The 17,585-nt window shown below is 38.3% G+C and overlaps 1 protein-coding gene across 15 annotated transcripts in view; it reads right to left on the bottom strand.

Annotated features, from left to right (window-relative positions):
• Positions 1-17,585, bottom strand: part of LOC138736062 (protein CASP-like) — a 525,702-nt gene that overhangs the window by 359,653 nt on the left and 148,464 nt on the right. For 13 of the 15 annotated variants that reach the window (XM_069884929.1, XM_069884920.1, XM_069884923.1 and 10 more), the window contains one exon: positions 7,299-7,346. The exons of the other annotated variants lie outside the window; for them this stretch is intronic. Coding sequence is in view for 10 of the 13 variants with exons in the window: in XM_069884920.1 (XP_069741021.1) it covers positions 7,299-7,346 (48 nt within the window). In the remaining 3 variants the exon portion in view is untranslated. The remainder of the gene's footprint in view (positions 1-7,298; positions 7,347-17,585) is intronic. 15 annotated transcript variants of the gene reach the window in all.

Here is a 17,585-nt window from a genome sequence, read left to right as displayed (position 1 = left end):
TCTTTGGAGGGTTATTTAAGAGGACAAATAATAAGTTATACGGCTAAGGTTAAAAAAAATGTCTGAAGTTAATTCCTTAGAAAAGGAAATAATAAAGATGGAAAAAGAATTGCAAAAATCGAGGGAATAATGAACAAAGAAAAATATTGGATTTAAAGAAATTGAAGCTTAATACTATATAAACATATAGAGTAGAGAGGGATACAAGGCGAACCAGACAAAAATATTACAAATTGGGAGATAGAACTCAAAGTTTTAGCATGGCAATTGAAGACTGAACAAGTATCAAGAACAATAGTAGCTGTAAAAGAAGATTTGGGACAACTTACTTACAGTACACAAGGTATTAATGATGTGTTTATGAAATTCTATAATAAATTATGTAAATTGGAATATTTGAAGGATGGGGATAAAATAGACAAATATTTGTCCAAAATTACTTTACCACAGTTAAGTATAGAAGAGAAGACAGAATTAACAAATCCATTTACAGATACAGAACTATATGATATATTGATGTCTTTACCAAACAATAAGGCTCCAGGAGTTTTATAAAGAATTTAAAGAGTTATTAATTCCAATATTTATGGGGTTGTTAGATCAAATGGAAGATCTTTGGGACTTACCTAAGTAGTGTGAAACTGCGTTAATAAGTTATTCCAAAAAAAAGAACCCTTTGCTTCTATCTTCTTGTAGACCAATTTCACTAATGAATAGCTAAATTAGCTAAATATTTACCCAAATTGATTAATATGGACCAAACAGGTTGTATTAAAAATAGAAGATCAGCAGATAATATCTTTAGATTTTTAAGTTTAATAGATATGACTCAGAAAAGAAAATGACCATCAGTGGCTTTAGCTTAAAATGCAGAAAAGGCATTTGATAATTAGAATGGGACTATTTATTTAAAGTACTGAAGGTTTTTGGAATTCCGACAAGTTTTATAAATTAGATAAGAGCATTATACAATTCTCCAAAGGTTAAAGTGATTACAAATAGACAAGTATCAAAATCCTTTTTGTTGGAAAGAGCATCTGGACAAGGATGTATATTATCTCCTTTTTTATTTGCATTAGCTATAGATCCTTTAGCTGAGGTGATTAGAAGTGATAATGAGATTGACGGCATTATGAGAACATAAAATTAGTCTTTTGCAGATGATGTAAACCCTGATAGCTCATTACAAAAAGTAAATGATCGATTGGCGGAGTATGGGTTAGTATCGGGTTACAAAATAAATATTGATAAAAGTGAAGTGATGCCAATGATCGAAACAGACTATGTTCAAGTTAAGAAAAGGAAAAATGTAAATGGTAGAATTGTGCAATTAAATATTAAGGAATTAATCTCTACAAGAATTTAAATAATTTATTTAAGTTAAACTACATACCTTTATTGAGGAAAATTAAAGAAGATTTATTAAGATGGAAAAATTTGCCAATTTCTTTAATGGGAAGGATTAATTGTGTGAAGATGAATATCTTTCCTAGAATACAATACTTTTTTCAATCTTTACTAAATTTTTGTACCAAATGTTTTTTTCAAGATTTAAATAAAAGTGTAAGATGATTATTTGGAGGGATGAAATGCCTCAATTGGCATTGGAAAAATTAACATGGAAATTTGATCAAGGGGGACTTCGATTACCTAATTAAAAAAATTATTATAAAGCAGCTCAACTTAGATTTTTGTCTTCTTGTTATCAGACCGATGAAAAGATTGCATGGGTGCAAATTGAAATGAGTAAAAAGTAATTCTGAACACATTTTATATAAATGGCATGAGAGATTATTAAAAGGAAAATCAGATCCACCAATTTTGAAGCATATACTTAAAATATGGAATGGAGTAGATGTAGAAAGAGGAATGAAGAAATTATCAGTTGGCTAAAATGATATTAAATCAAAATCCTTTAATTTCTTTAACGGATAATAATCGTTATTTCGATGTTTGGTATAATTGTGGAATAAAAAAAGGGATTGTTTATTGGGATCTGTTTTTTTGACTTTTGGCCAATTGAAAGATAAGTATCCTCAACATCCATTGGAGCGCTTACATCCCTAACGTCGAAGTACTCGAGATGACAGAGGTCGACAGCATCGAGTCCACGCTGCTGAAGATCCAGCTGCGCTGGATGGGTCACGTCTCCAGAATGGAGGACCATCGCCTTCCCAAGATCGTGTTATATGGAGAGCTCTCCACTGGCCACCGTGACAGAGGTGCACCAAAGAAAAGGTACAAGGACTGCCTAAAGAAATCTCTTGGTGCCTGCCACATTGACCACCGCCAGTGGGCTGATAACGCCTCAAACCGTGCATCTTGGCGCCTCACAGTTTGGCGGGCAGCAACCTCCTTTGAAGAAGACCGCAGAGCCCACCTCACTGACAAAAGGCAAAGGAGGAAAAACCCAACACCCAACCCCAACCAACCAATTTTCCCCTGCAACCGCTGCAATCGTGTTTGCCTGTCCCGCATCGGACTTGTCAGCCACAAACGAGCCTGCAGCTGACGTGGACTTTTTACCCCCTCCATAAATCTTTGTCCGCGAAGCCAAGCCAAAGAAGATAATATAACACATGATACTATTTTTTCATATTATCAACTTAAATCATATTTAGAAAGAAAATTAGGGAGGAATTTTAAACTACCAGAACAAAATCTTTTTGAATATCTAATAACAGATATATTTATTGTAAGACTTATTACTAATATGTATATCAAATTACCAAGAGACTATTCAGAAAAAGGATTTATTCAAATCTAAATCCAGATGGGAAAAAAGATTTAAATATACAGATTCAAGAAGAAGTATGGTCAAAATTATGTTATGAAAGTATAACTAATACAATTAATGTTAGACATCAAATGGTGCAATTTAATTTTTTTACTTCAATTATATTATACTCCACATAAATTACACAGACTTAATTCAAAATGCTCTGATCAATGTTTTAGATGTAATAAAGAAGTAGGATCTTTCCTGCATGCAGTCTGGCCATGTGAAAAGGTAGATAGGTTTTGGAAGGATAGAAGTATTTTATTGGGACAAGTTTTGAAGATGCAAATTTTGAAGGATCCCAGAGTATTTTCATTAGGAGATATTTCCCAATTGAAGTTTGATATTTATCAAAAGAAGTTTCTAAGTGTAGAATAGCAATAGCAAAGAAATTTATGGCTGTAACTTGTGAGGTTGAATAGATGGTGAATGGAATTATTAAATTGTATACCATTAGAGAAAATAACGAATAAGGAAACCCAACATGGGTTGTATTGCTATGACTTTACCTGCAGCGTCCACCATGCCCCCATCCAGCCCACCTTAATTAGTTATGGTGTAAGATTGTTATGTAAACTGCAATTAATTAATTAAAAGATATGTTTATTAGGCTTTTTTTTTCCTACTTTTTGGGGGATGGAAGGGGTGGGTGGGGGGGGGGGAGAAAATATATATAAAAACTGTATTACTTTTGTGTTGTAGTTTTTATTATTCTTACGTTATGGATAAATACTGTATATGTTTTGATGCAAATGGAAAATAAAGTTTAAAAAAAGGAGATGGTGTTTAATCATTTGAGGAGCACTGAGGTGGACAATGGGATATATCTAAAGTTATGGGCATCATGTTTGGCGCAGACATATGTCACATGGCCTATTCTTCTGCTGCATTGTTCTGTTCTATAATTCTATGCCACTTGCTCAATTTACGTGCAACTTGCAGCAGAACCAGACAACGTTTGTAACTTTAATTTTGATTTCAATTTTGAGCACAAGCCGCCCAAATGTGACCAATTAACCCATTAACCATGTACGTCTTTGGAATGGCGGGGGTGGGGGGTGGGGGCGAATACCGGAGCACCTGGAGGAAATTCACGTAGACAATGGGAAGCACGTACAAACTTCTTACAGGCAGCACTGGATTTGAACGCAAGACGCTGGAGCAGTATTAACATTGTGCTCACCACTACACTAACTATACCACCCATTTTTCACAAGCTGTAGATTATTTATAGAATTTATATTAAGCACAAGGAGCAATTCTATTTGTGAAACGTAGAAGTTTAAAGAAACATTCACTTTCACTATGACAACAATATCCAGCTTTGGTTAAGGAAGAAAACATACCCCTGCAATTATTTTTATTAGGTCGTCATATCTACTTTCAAAGATTTCTATTAAAAGGTTCCAAATAATTCGAGCAACCTAAAACTGATGTAAATATTTAAGTAATTCTAATGATTTTTACTCATTTAAGTTCTGGATATTTCAGCGTATAAGACGACTCTTAAAAACCTCAAAATGCACTCAAAAATGTGTCGTCTTATACGCCAGATACAAAATTGAGACCTTAAATTGAACTAAAAAAAACCACTCGATGTAGATTCAGCATATAAGACAAGTTGAAGCACCTCCCCACCACTGCCATAACCCACCCAGACATTGTACATTTATAGAACATTCTGCCATGTGAAAATATTTTTCAACAGAACCATTTGAGTGCACTGGCAATGTTACTTTAAGGTGAGTTTACATACCAGACTGAACAGGAGCCCAAGGTTCCCGTTCCTGGCCTGAGAGCCCAAGGTCCCTGTTGCTGCCCGGGAACCAGTGCCTCCCATGCCAACAGGTAGCCATGCTTCCTGCACCAAGCGCACTTGGGCAGTGACACAACTTTTTCAATGCGGACGGCTCCACACCCAATGTTGAGGATGGAGTCACCGTCACCCACTCCAGTAAATGCTGAAGACTTGGACCCAGCACCTTTTGGCATATTCCCAGCCAGAAGCAAAGGTTTTTTTTTAACTTTTTTAAAAACTTGCTTGCTTAATTTACAGATTTGTAACTTGGCGATTGGGTTTGGGTAAATTTGAGTTGTTGCTGGAAAGCCCAGACACCAGTCTCCAGTAGAAAATGGCGGGGGGAGGGTCATCTTATACACCTGATACATGATAAAACCATGAATTTCAGGCTGAAAATGGGGACCCATCTTATTTGAAGGTCGTCTTATATACATGTACCAGTTGAAAGAAGAATATGCAATCGTGGTGGTTAATTCTTCTACCAGGGCCCTTATCTAAGTGGCCCTTTTTTAAAAAAAAACATACTTTAAATCAAGTTTCAGCATAGAAATATAATTTTGTTTATGTCATTGCATTTACAAAGACAACAACATTTTCTCATTTATATTTATTGATAGTAAACAGAACATAGTAAATACCCATTTAATCCATGTAGAACTAAGACTAAACCAAGATATTGTAATTGAAAACAAGTAGGAAAATCTTAAAAGATTAGTATCATGAGGTTAGAGAAGTTTCAATCAGCATTTTCATCTCAAGGATATCACACAAGTGCTATCTGCTGAAGGATACTATCACTGAATTAGAAACAAATATCCAGATTCTTAATGAATTTGTCCTCTGTGGGACTCAAACATGCGTTTGCAAAATGGGATCATCTTTTGTGTGCTGGAAGGGAAAAGGGCTCACATCATATCAAAGGATCATTCATTTTAACAGCAGTGAATGCAATCTAAGTTAAAAGTGAACAGAAATGCAAATCGGAATATCAGAAACAGTGTTAAAATAAACTCTAATAATATGACCAATAAATTTCATTAATGAATAATTGATATCAGATTGTTAAACTGGTCTTTTAACAATTTAAGGAAGTACAGCAAACCCAAAAATTGTGTTGGGTTTATTGTAACATTATGTTTTGAAATTTTAACCTGGAGAAATTTTTCCTCCATGTTAGAACAAATGCATCTTAAACATCTGAGAAAACACGATTACAGTCAGACCTAACATCTCAATAAATCCTACTCATAGGACTTTGCCCCTTGTTGACTGCAGGGAGGGTAACTTAGCTCACATGTCATCAGGTTGATTGCAAATTGTTAGCTTGGAAAACCAGCAATCATGGTCAATCTTTCTTGCAGCCTTGAAAGATAATTTATTACCATTGTAACTACACCATTGAACTCATTTTTGAGGATACAATATTGTTCCAAATTGAGTTAAACCTTTAGGTACTTAATAAAAACAATCAATCTTAATTTTGAGGGGAGACTGCATGAGAGTAAAATCTCTAGTGTTATAAATAGTGCACTTTAAAGGTGAGTTTATTGGAAAATTTACAGAACTTCCCTGGAGTTCCACAGGAATCTGTTCTCTTTGTGATTTTTATAAATGACCTGGACGAAGAAGTAGAGGGATGGGTCAGTAGGTTTGCAGATGATACAAAAGTTGGAGGCGCTGTGGATTGTGTTGATGGCTGTCGTAGGGTAAATAGGACACAGACAGGATGCAGAGTTGGGTGAAAAGTGGCAGATGAAGTTCATTCGGGTAAGTGTGAGGTGATGCATTTAGGTCGGTCAAACCTGAAGGCAGAGTACTGGGTTAATGGTTGGACACTTAACAATTTGGAAGAACCTTAGGGTTCAAATCCATAAATCTTTTAAGATTGACATGCAGCTTGATAAGACTAATGGTATGCTGGGCTTCATTAATCGGGGATTGCGTTCAAGAGTTCATGAGGTTGCAGCTCTCTAAGTCTCTGGTAAACCACACTTAGAATATTGTGTTTAGTTCTGGTCACTTCATTATAGGATGTGGAAACTATGGAGAAGATGCAGAGGAGATTTACCAGGATGTTGCCTGGATTGGAAAATATGCTTATGAGGCAAGGTGAGCAGGGCTTTTCCCTGGAAGAGGTGACTTAAGAGAGGTCTATAAGATCATGAGTGGCATAAATAAGGTAGACCTTTTGCCCCAGGCTGGGAGCAGCAAATACCAGAGTACACCTATACAAAGTTTAGGGGAGAAATCAGAGTGTTTTTTTAATACACAGAGTTGTGGATGCCTAAAATCCATTGCTAGAGGTGGTGGTAGAGGCTGGAATAAAAGGGGCTCTTAAGAGACTTAGACAGGCACATGGATGAAAGAAAGATGGAGAGTCATATGGTTATTAGGGTTTAGGTTTTTTTGGTAGGTATATATGGGTCGGCACAACATTGTGGCCGAAGGGCCTATACTGTGCTGTAATGTTCTTTGTTCTATAATATCTCGCCAATACCAAAGGACACTGAATAAAACCAGAGGATGCTCAAAGGACACAGCATCCCTACCAGCAATATAAAATGTTTACACTGTTTCTCTTTCCATAGATACTGCCTGACCTTCTGAGTGTTTCCAGTATTTTCAGATTTGCAGCGACAGCAGTATTGATTTTCACCAAAGAATGCCATCTCTTTAAATTGATATACTTTGGCTGGCTTAAACAAATCTGAGGCTTACCTCTGCCTGGAAACTTTTTAATAACGGAGCCACCAATTTTCTCAAGTCCTGTAGTGAGTTGGGAGTTGTTTTCCATGCAGTGATGTGTCGGGTGGGGTCAGGTTAGGGGAAGGTTGAGGGATATCAGAGTGGGTAGGAAAAAAAAATTACAAAAACACCATATTAGTGGAATAATAATTAACAATTCAACCTGCTACATACAGTATTTGACTTTAGACATCTGGTATGACAGAATCACCTTCCAAGAATAAGCTCTTGGGATCATGATCTTGAAGAATGGTATGCAGAGTTGAAGAGTGGAATAGTCTGTTCATATTGGTAGTCAAATCCTTACAACCACTGTCTCTATAAATATCACTTTGGCAAATATGCCCAAAATGGAAAGAAAATCAAGTTAAGCTTAATTGAAAGGATGATTGTTTAAAGGAAACCAGTCGCAATTTCTCCATCATGCTACAAGCACCCACTTCCAGTAAGAGTGAAATCAAATGGTTCAACTGGATAATCCATGTGAAGTAGAATGGATCACAAGTGGGGGGTAGCAAATCTGTCCTATGATACTCATTCTCCAAAGGAAAAATCATTTGTTTATATTTCAAATATATACTTATTAAAAATATTTACGTGTCCAATATAATAATGCACATCTTCCTGTACATACCCCTTGCTATCAAATCAATATATTTTATTAACAAGCATTATTGCCACGTGTTTCCTCTTTAAAAAGGCCCACAAAATATTTTGACAGTCTGTGACACAGAACCCAGTCCCCCAGTGTCCAGTGCCAGAAGGGCTTTAGACTGGTCCTTCCCCACAAGAAGCATTAGTAATGTATTCACCACAAATAAAACATGAAAGTTAAGAGACAATAAAAACAACAGTTAGAACACCTGTCAAGGGTGAGGAAGAATGGCCTCCCACAGAGGAACTTCCAAAGAAGAAATAAATGGAGAGAGAAAACTGTTTGTGCAAATGTCACAACAACTTTGGAAAAATAATTGTCAGATGGTTTCTCTGTGCAAGGAAAAAAGTTAAACTCTTCCTAGACATTATGGAATAGAACACAAAAAGATGTGTACGATAGTAAAAAAAAATATATATCACCTGTGGGTGAACTTTTACATTTTCAACATAAATTAAGACCTTAAATTTTCTGAATAAATTTATTTTGTTTTGACACTATTAACAAGGTGGATAGGGTAAGAAAACTGTACTCCACACGGATTTACAAAAGACCATTTGTAAAGTTCCACAGAGACCAAGAGCATTCCAAGAACACAGAATTCAAGATAAGCATTCAAGATATAGGTTAGGTATTGGTTGGGAGGGGTACTGAAGATAAAGCAATGATAAATCAATTATAATTTGGCACTCAACAATATAAACAGAATCAGTGAAGGATACAGAAGGAAAGTTATGAAGTTATACAACACGGGAGCCAAGTAAACCATGCTTGATAAAAAAAATACTGCCCTACTCTAAATGTCCTCTTAGAACTGTATTTATTCCTCTTTTTCTAAGCAGCCTGGAACGTAAAGGAGAAAATGTTGTTCAGCTTTATTTTTGGATGAATTTTTATCATATTCTATGTGGCATATTGTGTTTAGCCCCAAGCATCGCTTATCAAGAAAAGATGTGTTGGCCTTGCAGAGGCATAGCTTTGATTCACCCGAAAAATAGTAAATTTAAAAATGCCTTGCATTTTCTTGAACTTCAAAAACTTTGGGGTGATTTCAGCACCATGTTCAGTCATACAATTGCAAGAGAAACTATTTCCTCTTCAAATTACATTATCTGCAACATCTAAGCCATGAGACTGAAGTCAAAAAAGCTTTTGGACTTTTTGGAAGTTTATAAAATCATGAAGAGTACAAATAAGTTGAATGATCTTTTTTCCACGGTAGAAGTATTTAAAAGAGACCTGAGAGGCAACTTTTTCACACAGAGGGTGCTGATTATGTGGAATGAGCTGAAACTAGGAGACGGGTCCAATTGCAAAGTTTAAAAGATATTTGGACAGCAACACGGATAGGAAAGGATTACAGGCATCTTGGCCAAAAGCAGGCAATTGAAACAAGCTCAGGTAAACAACTTGGTCAACATGAATTAATTAGGCTGACGGGCCTGCCTTCAAGCTATAAAACTATGACCTAATCTTACGGTGGAGCAGAATAGGCATGAGTATGAAATAGATTACTCTTCCATGAAAACACTGCATTCATTAGGTAAGCATTCTATTTTTACAGAGAGAAAAAAATTATGTAGAGTTCCAGTGATGCTGACAATTCATAACAGCAAGTCAGAAGAAGGCACAATGTGAACTCCTCAAATTAAAGAAAAACTGTAGCATGTTTCTTCATTATAAGAGTGCATAATACAATTTCCCAGGTCAGTGCTATCCCTGATTATTTGTGTATAGCCTGCCCTGTATTTTTCTAATATATCTCAAAGGCCTTGTTTATGAAACATTCAATCTCTACAGTGTCAAGAGTTCACAATGTGAACTGTGTCGCTCTTCTGATTAGCTCTGACCTGCAAGATTGCTTTCTCTCCCATACATGATAAAACATTACGCAAATGTTAATCAGGAGTATCTATCTGCCACATTTCGATCGACTTTGCTGACAATATGCTCTGTTCATTATCCAGATGCACTCTATCTAGAGAGCATTCCCCGATTCAATACAACAAAGATAATAAGATGCTGTACAGTAGTTCCTTCTTTGGTGACATCATTAGCCCAGCTGTCAGCTTCTATTTATGAAGCAGTCTATCACACAAAAAATGACATGCCTCTATTACTATCTTACCCTCTTACATTCCCACAAAGCCAAATAGCTTTCCATCCATAATACACGGCCCATTGTAGTTTACAATTTCACCCTCCAAGATCTCTGAGTTTGGACAGATAACACCTCAAATCAAAATTCAAACAAACCATTGACAGCATTGATCACAAGAAGGTAATTGTATATTTCCAAACTGAATGTTGTGATGTTTACAAGTCGCCTCTTTTTTAAAACACCATATGGATATGAAAAGATAACCAAATACATCTAAGCTATTTCATAGTAAATTATTTCAAATGAATGAAGGCCAGGAAAGTGACACATCAATCAGAAACACTCTTCAATTTCAGTGCTCATGTCACAAAAGACACAAATTCTGAAAATGCCAATTTTTGCACCACACATATATGTACACAGCGAGTTTCTTTCTAAGACTTTTGCAGGCCTTACAACCACATGGAACCCTAAAACTTGCAGAATGATGCAAAAGAATTAGTATGCAGTACAACTGGTACACTCATTTTTGAGATCTTTGATGATTGTAAACTGGTACTTAAAGGGAGAATTCAGACACCTTCTTCTGGTTCAACTGTCTTACTAACATGTTTTCAATCAAATCCAATCCAGGCAATTAATTTCCCGATAATGTCAAAATGGTGGTTATAAAATGAAATGTACTGTTAATGAGTATCTCATTTGTAGCCACAAATCTTAATTAATTCTTAAATTTATTTCCTTGCAGTGTCCCCTCTAAGATGCATGCACACAAGTCTGTGTGCAAACATAGCTTAGAGGGAACACTGCTCCCTTGTATAGCATTATGAAGATAAGTGCAACATTATTTCCAATGTGGAGTCTCTTCCAGGATTGCCTACCTTGAAGAAATTCACCTCCTTTTCTCTCACTGCTTCCTCTCTGTTATCCCTGCTGCTTTTGAGCTCAATGATCATGTGATCACTCAGACTTGCTTCCACAGACATGCGTCCTTCCTGGCAACTTGTCTCAGCAGCCAACTTGTGCCACGTGGTTTCCAGTTCCATTTCTGGACCATTCTATCCAGATGTGTTTATTTATTCCTAATGATATCTTCCAAGTATTTTTCTGACTACAGACAAAAGCTAACTGGCTTATAGTTACATGCCTTTTGTCGACATCCTATTTCAAACAGTGTGTGACATTTGAGAGAATTTTGGTAATTTATCATAAATACCTCCACTATAACTTCTGTAATTTATTTCAGTTCCCTGGGATGCATTCTAGCAGGAACAGGTGACATATTTACCTTTAGACCCACTAGTTTGGTCAGCACTTCCCTATTAGTGAAGCCAATTGTGTTGAGTTTCTCACCTCCCATCACATCTATAATGGCACTCTGACATATTAGGTGTGTCTTCCACTGTGAACATTGATGCAAAACGGTCTTTAAAAGCCTTGGCCATTTCCACATCCCCCCCACCCCGATAATCTAAGGGACCTACTTTAGACGACCTTTTCTGCTTTATGTGTTTTACAAAAACTTTTACTGCTTTTATATTTTGTGCTAGTTTACTTCCATAAGCTATTTTCCCTTTCTAATTTTTTTTATGTGTGTGGTTCTTTATTGCTTTTTAAGGTTCCCCAATCCAGTTTCCCAATATTCTTTCCGACATTGTAAACATGAGCTCGAGTTTGATGCCTTCCTTTATTTCCTTAGTTATCCAGGGCTGGCTCTCCCCACCTTTACTACCCTTGCTTTCAACTGGAATATATCTTTGTTGAGAATTATAAAAATTTTCTTAAATTCTAGCACTCATACTATCATAACTCAACTGCTTCATTCTATAATCTGTGTCCCCAGTCTATGCTAACTAACTCCTCCCTCATCCCATAGTGGTCTCCCTTGTTTAGGCATAATACACTGGGTTTAGATCGAACTATTACACCTTGCATTTGTATGAGAAATTCAATCGCATTGTGATCATTCTTTCTGAAAGGATCCCCAACTACAAGACCATTAATCTTACCTGTCTCATTATACAGGACCAAATCTAAAATACCATGTTCCCTTGTACGTGAGGTTTGGTTCGCAGTAGCATGAGAACCTGAAGCACTGAGCATCTGGCACGTGCTCTGATATTTTACAATGTGCCACTTTCCTGCATTATTTCCCTTTCCTTTAAAGTCTAAAACTCGATCAATCATCAATGATCTTGAGTAGATAATCATTGAGCCTCCACAGGCCTCTTGGGAAGAGAACTCCAAATAATCACTATCCTCTAAGTTATGAAATGTCTTCTGTCTCTGCCCCATACGCCTAGTCCTTCATTTTGAAACAATGGTCTTTGGTTCTAGATGCCAACTCTGCATGTCCCATAAGTATTTTGCACACTTTAATGTAATTTACAAGGGAAAAATAGATTATAACGGGATATTTTCCAAATGGTTCAAAGAATGCTGTTTCAATCACATTCAAGAAACTCACCAACATCAGAACAAAAGAGCCTGCTTGTGTTACTCCTCCACCACCCATGCTGAATATTTATTACATGTGAACTGGGAGTTCACATGATCACGAGGCTGATCTGTGATTACACAAGAGCATGACTGATCTAATTGTAACTGGAGGTGCACATTCCATCTGCCCACAGTAATCATAGACGTCTATTAGTCTAAACTCTAAACAAACATCTTCTACCCACCAATTCACACAGTTACTGACTTCACTTCTTCACACCCTATCCTTTCTCTCAATTCCTCCATCTCTGTCATATCTGCTTGCAGAATGAGGTCTTCCATGCCAGATCATCAGGGAAGTCCTACTTCTTCAACCAATGTGATTTCCCCTTAACTTAGCTAGGCACTCACTCACATATCCTCTAGTACCTACACATTTGTCCTGGCCCCCTCTACCCACACCCACAACAAGGACAGGATTCCCCTTCCCTTACCTACCATCCCACCAGCCTCCACATCCAACATATCATCCTCTGCCATTTTCATCATCTACTATGTGATCGCTAATCTGCCGCTTTCTGTCTTCTGGAGGGACCGCTCCCTCTGTAACTTCCTGATCTACGCTTCCCTTCGCACTAATCACTACCTTGGCACGTACCCCTGTGACCACAAGAGGTGCTCCACTTGCACCACACCTCGTCCTTCATCACCACTCATGGCATAAAACAGTCATTCCAAGTGAAGCAATGCTTGTGAATCTACAGAGGTCATCTACTACATCTGGTACTCCTATTGTGGTCTCCTCTATAATGGTGAGACTGGATGCAGACTGGGAGATCACTTCGTTGAGCCCCTCAGCTCAGTCCTTTGCAATAGCATGGATCTACCAGTGGCCACCCATTTCAATTCCCCACCCCATTCCCTTGTTGACATGTCTGTCCGTGGTCTCATGCACTGCCAGACTGAGATACCCACAAATTGGAGGATCAACACCTCATCTTCTGTCTGGGAACCTATTAACCAACTTACATAGGAACATAGGAAGTAGGAACAGGAGTAGGCCAAAAATGGCCCATCGAGCCTGCTCTGCCATTCAATACGATCATGGCTGATCTAATTTATGACCTAACTCCACCTACCTGCCTTCTCCCCATATCCCCTAATTCCTCTATCATGTAAAAATTTATCTAACCGAATTTTAAATATGTTTAATGAGGCAGCCTCAACCACTTCCCTGGTTAGAGAATTCCAAACATTCACTATTCTCTGGGAAAAACTATTTTTCCTCATCTCTGTCCTAAATCTACTCCCCCGAATCTTGAGACTGTGTTCTCTCGTTTTAGTTTCCCCAGCCAGCTCAAAAAACCTTCCTACATCTATCCTATCCATACCCATCATAATCCTATATGTTTCTATAAGATCTCCTCTCATTCTTCTGAACTCAAGCGAATACAATCCTAGACGATTTAATCTTTCATCATAAGTCAACCCCTTCATCCCAGGGATCAACCGAGTAAACCTCCTCTGGACCGTTTCCAAAGCCAGTATATCCTTCCTCAAATATGGAGACCAGAACTGGACACAGTACTCCAGGTGCAGTCTCACCAGTACCTTATACAGTTGCAACATTACCTCCCTTCTCCTGAATTCAATTCCTCTAGCAATGAAGGCCATTATTCCATTTGCCTTCTTAATAACCTGCTGCACCTGCAACCTAACTTTTTGCGATTCATGCACAAGCACTCCCAAGTCCCTCTGCACAACAGCATGCTGCAGTTTTTCACCCTTTAAATAATATTCAGCTCTTTTATTTTTCTTGCCAAAGTCGATTACCTCACACTTACTAACATTGTACTCCATCTGCCAGACCTTTCCCCACTCATCCAGCTTAACTATATCCCTCTGCAGACTCTCCACATCCTCATTACAATTTGCTCTTTCACTCAATTTGGTGTCATCCACAAACTTGGCTACACCACATTTTGTCCCCTCCTCCAAGTCATCAATGTAAATGATGAACAGTTGTGGGCCTAACACTGACCCCTACGGCACCCCACTTACCACTCTCTGCCAACCTGAAAAACTCCCGACTCTCTGCCTCCTGTCAGACAACCAATTTTCAATCCAGGCCAATATACTTCCGCAGACTCCACTTTCCTGTAACTTACTGATAAGTCTCTTGTGCGGCACCTTATCAAACGCTTTCTGGAAATCCAAATATACAACATCAACCTGTTCCCCTCTATCCACCGCACCCATTATATCCTCAAAGAATCCTTTTCTGGTTTCCATTGTCCCACCACTCCATTTTTCTCTATTTCTCCTTTCCTCTAGCTCTGTCTCTCTGTCCCCCTTTCCTCCATCTCCTGTCACAAAGCCAAAAACACCCAACCCCCCCAATAAACTACATAGAACACAGAAAATTACAGCAAGTACAGGCCCTTCGGCTCTTAATATTGTGCCAACCCAAATATTCCCACCAAAAAAAAATCTAAACACTTCCTACCTCATAACCCTTTAGTTTCATCATGTGCCTGTCTAAGAGTCTCTTAAATGTTTCAGCCTCAAATCATAATTCCAGGCACCCACAATTTTGTATGAAATACTTACCCCTGATGTCTCCCCTAAACTTTCCTCCCTTCACTTTGCAGAGATGCTCCTGGTGTTTGCTATTCCCACCCTGGGAAAAAGGCACTGGCTGTCCTCCTTACCTATGCCTCATAATCTTGTAGACCTCTATTAAGTTACCTCTCATCCTTCTTCACACCAAAGAGAAAATGCCCAGCTCTGCTAACCTTGCCTCATAAGACTTACTTTCCAATCCAAGCAACATCCTGGTATATCTCAGATTCCTTATCAGAGTGCATACATGACATTACATACAGCCTTGAGATTCTTGTTTTCCTGCAGGCACAGCAGAATTACCACTTATTGGTAGTTCAAAAAATAAAATCTATAAATAAAAGAACTGAAAACAGATAACAAATGTAAACAAACTCATTGCAATACAGAGAAAACAAAAAAAATCAATAAAGTGCACTTCAGAGTCCTTAAATGAGTCTCTGATTTATTTGAGTTTGTTGTTGAGAAGTCTGATGGTGGAGGGTGAGCAGCTGTTCCTGAACCTGGTGGCGAGAGTCTTGTGGCACCGAGACCTCTTTTCTAATGGCAGCAGCGAGAATAGAGCATGTGTGCTGGGTGGTGTGGGTCTTTGATGATTGCTACTGCCCTCTGATGGCTGAGTTCTCTGTAGATGTACTCAATAGTGGGGAGGGTTTTGCCTGTAATGCCTGAGCTGTGCACTCTCTCCATAGCTTCTACAACCTTCCAATAATGAGGTGGCCAAAAATGAACACAATACTCGAAGTGTGGTCTCACCAGAAATTTGTAGAGTTGCAACATGACCTCTCGACTCTTGAACACAATCCCCCTTTAATGAAGCTAGCATCCCAGGGGCAACCTGTATGGATTTGAATTCCACAATGTTAAGTATCCAATCATTAATCATGTACCCAGCCTCCTGGTTTGAAAATGCATCTTCCAAAATACATCACCTCACAGGTATCCGTATTGAACACCATCTGCCAATTTTCTGCCCAACACTGCATCCTGTCTCTATCCTTTTGTAATGTATGACAACTGTCAGCAGCATCCACAACTCTCAAACTTTGTATCAACTGCAAACTTACTGTCCAGTCCATCTGCTTCTTCATTTAGGCTATTAATAAAAATCACAAAGATCAGGGGTCCCAGGACAGATCCCTGAGGAATTCCACTGGTCACCTAACTCCAGGCAGAATATTTTACAGGGAATAGGCCAGTGGTTCTCAACCCTTTTCTTTCCTCTCACATACCACTTTAAATAATCTCTATGCCATAAGGGATTGCTTAAGGTGATATGTGAGTGGGAAGGGAAGGTTGAGAATCACTGCTCTACACCCAATTGTTACTGACATTTTCTGCTTGAGAAAAATTGAGTTATGAAAATGTGCACATAACAAGTCAATGAGGTACAATAAAAACAATGGTTTTCAAACATTTTTCTTTCCACCCTTCTCTTTGGCTTGGCTTCGCGGACGAAGATTTATGGAGGGGTAATGTCCACGTCAGCTGCAGGCTCGTTTGTGGCTGACAATCCCTTACTAATCACAGAGCACCTATGGCATAAGGAATACTTAAAAGTGATATGTGAGTGGAAAGAAACAGGTTGAGAACGACTGGAATAGGCCTTTTCCCTATAACTCAGTCTTCAAGTCCTGGCAACATCCTTATAAATCTCCTATGCACTCTTTCAATCTTATTGAGATCCAACTGACCAATGTTATATACAACTTCACCATAACACCCAATACTCAAGGCTTTGATTTATGAAGACAAACATGCCAAAAGCTCTCTTTGCAACCCTATCTGCCTAAGATGCCACTTTCAGGGAACTATGTATCTGTAGACTCAGATCTCTCTAGTCTACCTCACTCCCAAGTGCCTTACCATTTACAAACCTGCCTTGGTTTGTCCTTCCAAAATGCAACACCTTACACTTGTCTGCATTAAATTCCATCTGCCATTTCACATCTTGCTTTTCCAGCAAGAAAGAAATAAGAAAACACCTACCATTTAATATACAATAATACTACCATATACAATTAAGAGGAGTGGATATGATAAAAGAGGTGGATGGAAAATTATTTGGCCATATATGGTTTCCAAATACTATAAAAATTTTCAATTCGATTTCTTAAACTATATGTAATTTTTTTCCCAAAGGTATACAATTTTGCATCGATAAGCGTATACAGAGCCGTTGTCATACCCACACTCCTGTTCGGCTCCGAATCATGGGTCCTCTACCGGCACCACCTACGGCTCCTAGAACGCTTCCACCAGCGTTGTCTCCGCTCCATCCTCAACATCCATTGGAGCGCTTACATCCCTAACGTCGAAGTACTGAAGATGGCAGAGGTCGACAGCATCGAGTCCACGCTGCTGAAGATCCAGCTGCGCTGGGTAGGCCACATCTCCAGAATGGAGGACTATCGCCTTCCCAAGATCGTGTTATATGGCGAGC

The sequence above is a fragment of the Narcine bancroftii genome, chromosome 6 (assembly GCF_036971445.1).
Source record: "Narcine bancroftii isolate sNarBan1 chromosome 6, sNarBan1.hap1, whole genome shotgun sequence".
Lineage (NCBI taxonomy): Eukaryota > Metazoa > Chordata > Chondrichthyes > Torpediniformes > Narcinidae > Narcine > Narcine bancroftii.
Note: the sequence above shows the minus strand (reverse complement) of the source record. Positions and strands in the feature narration are given on the sequence as shown.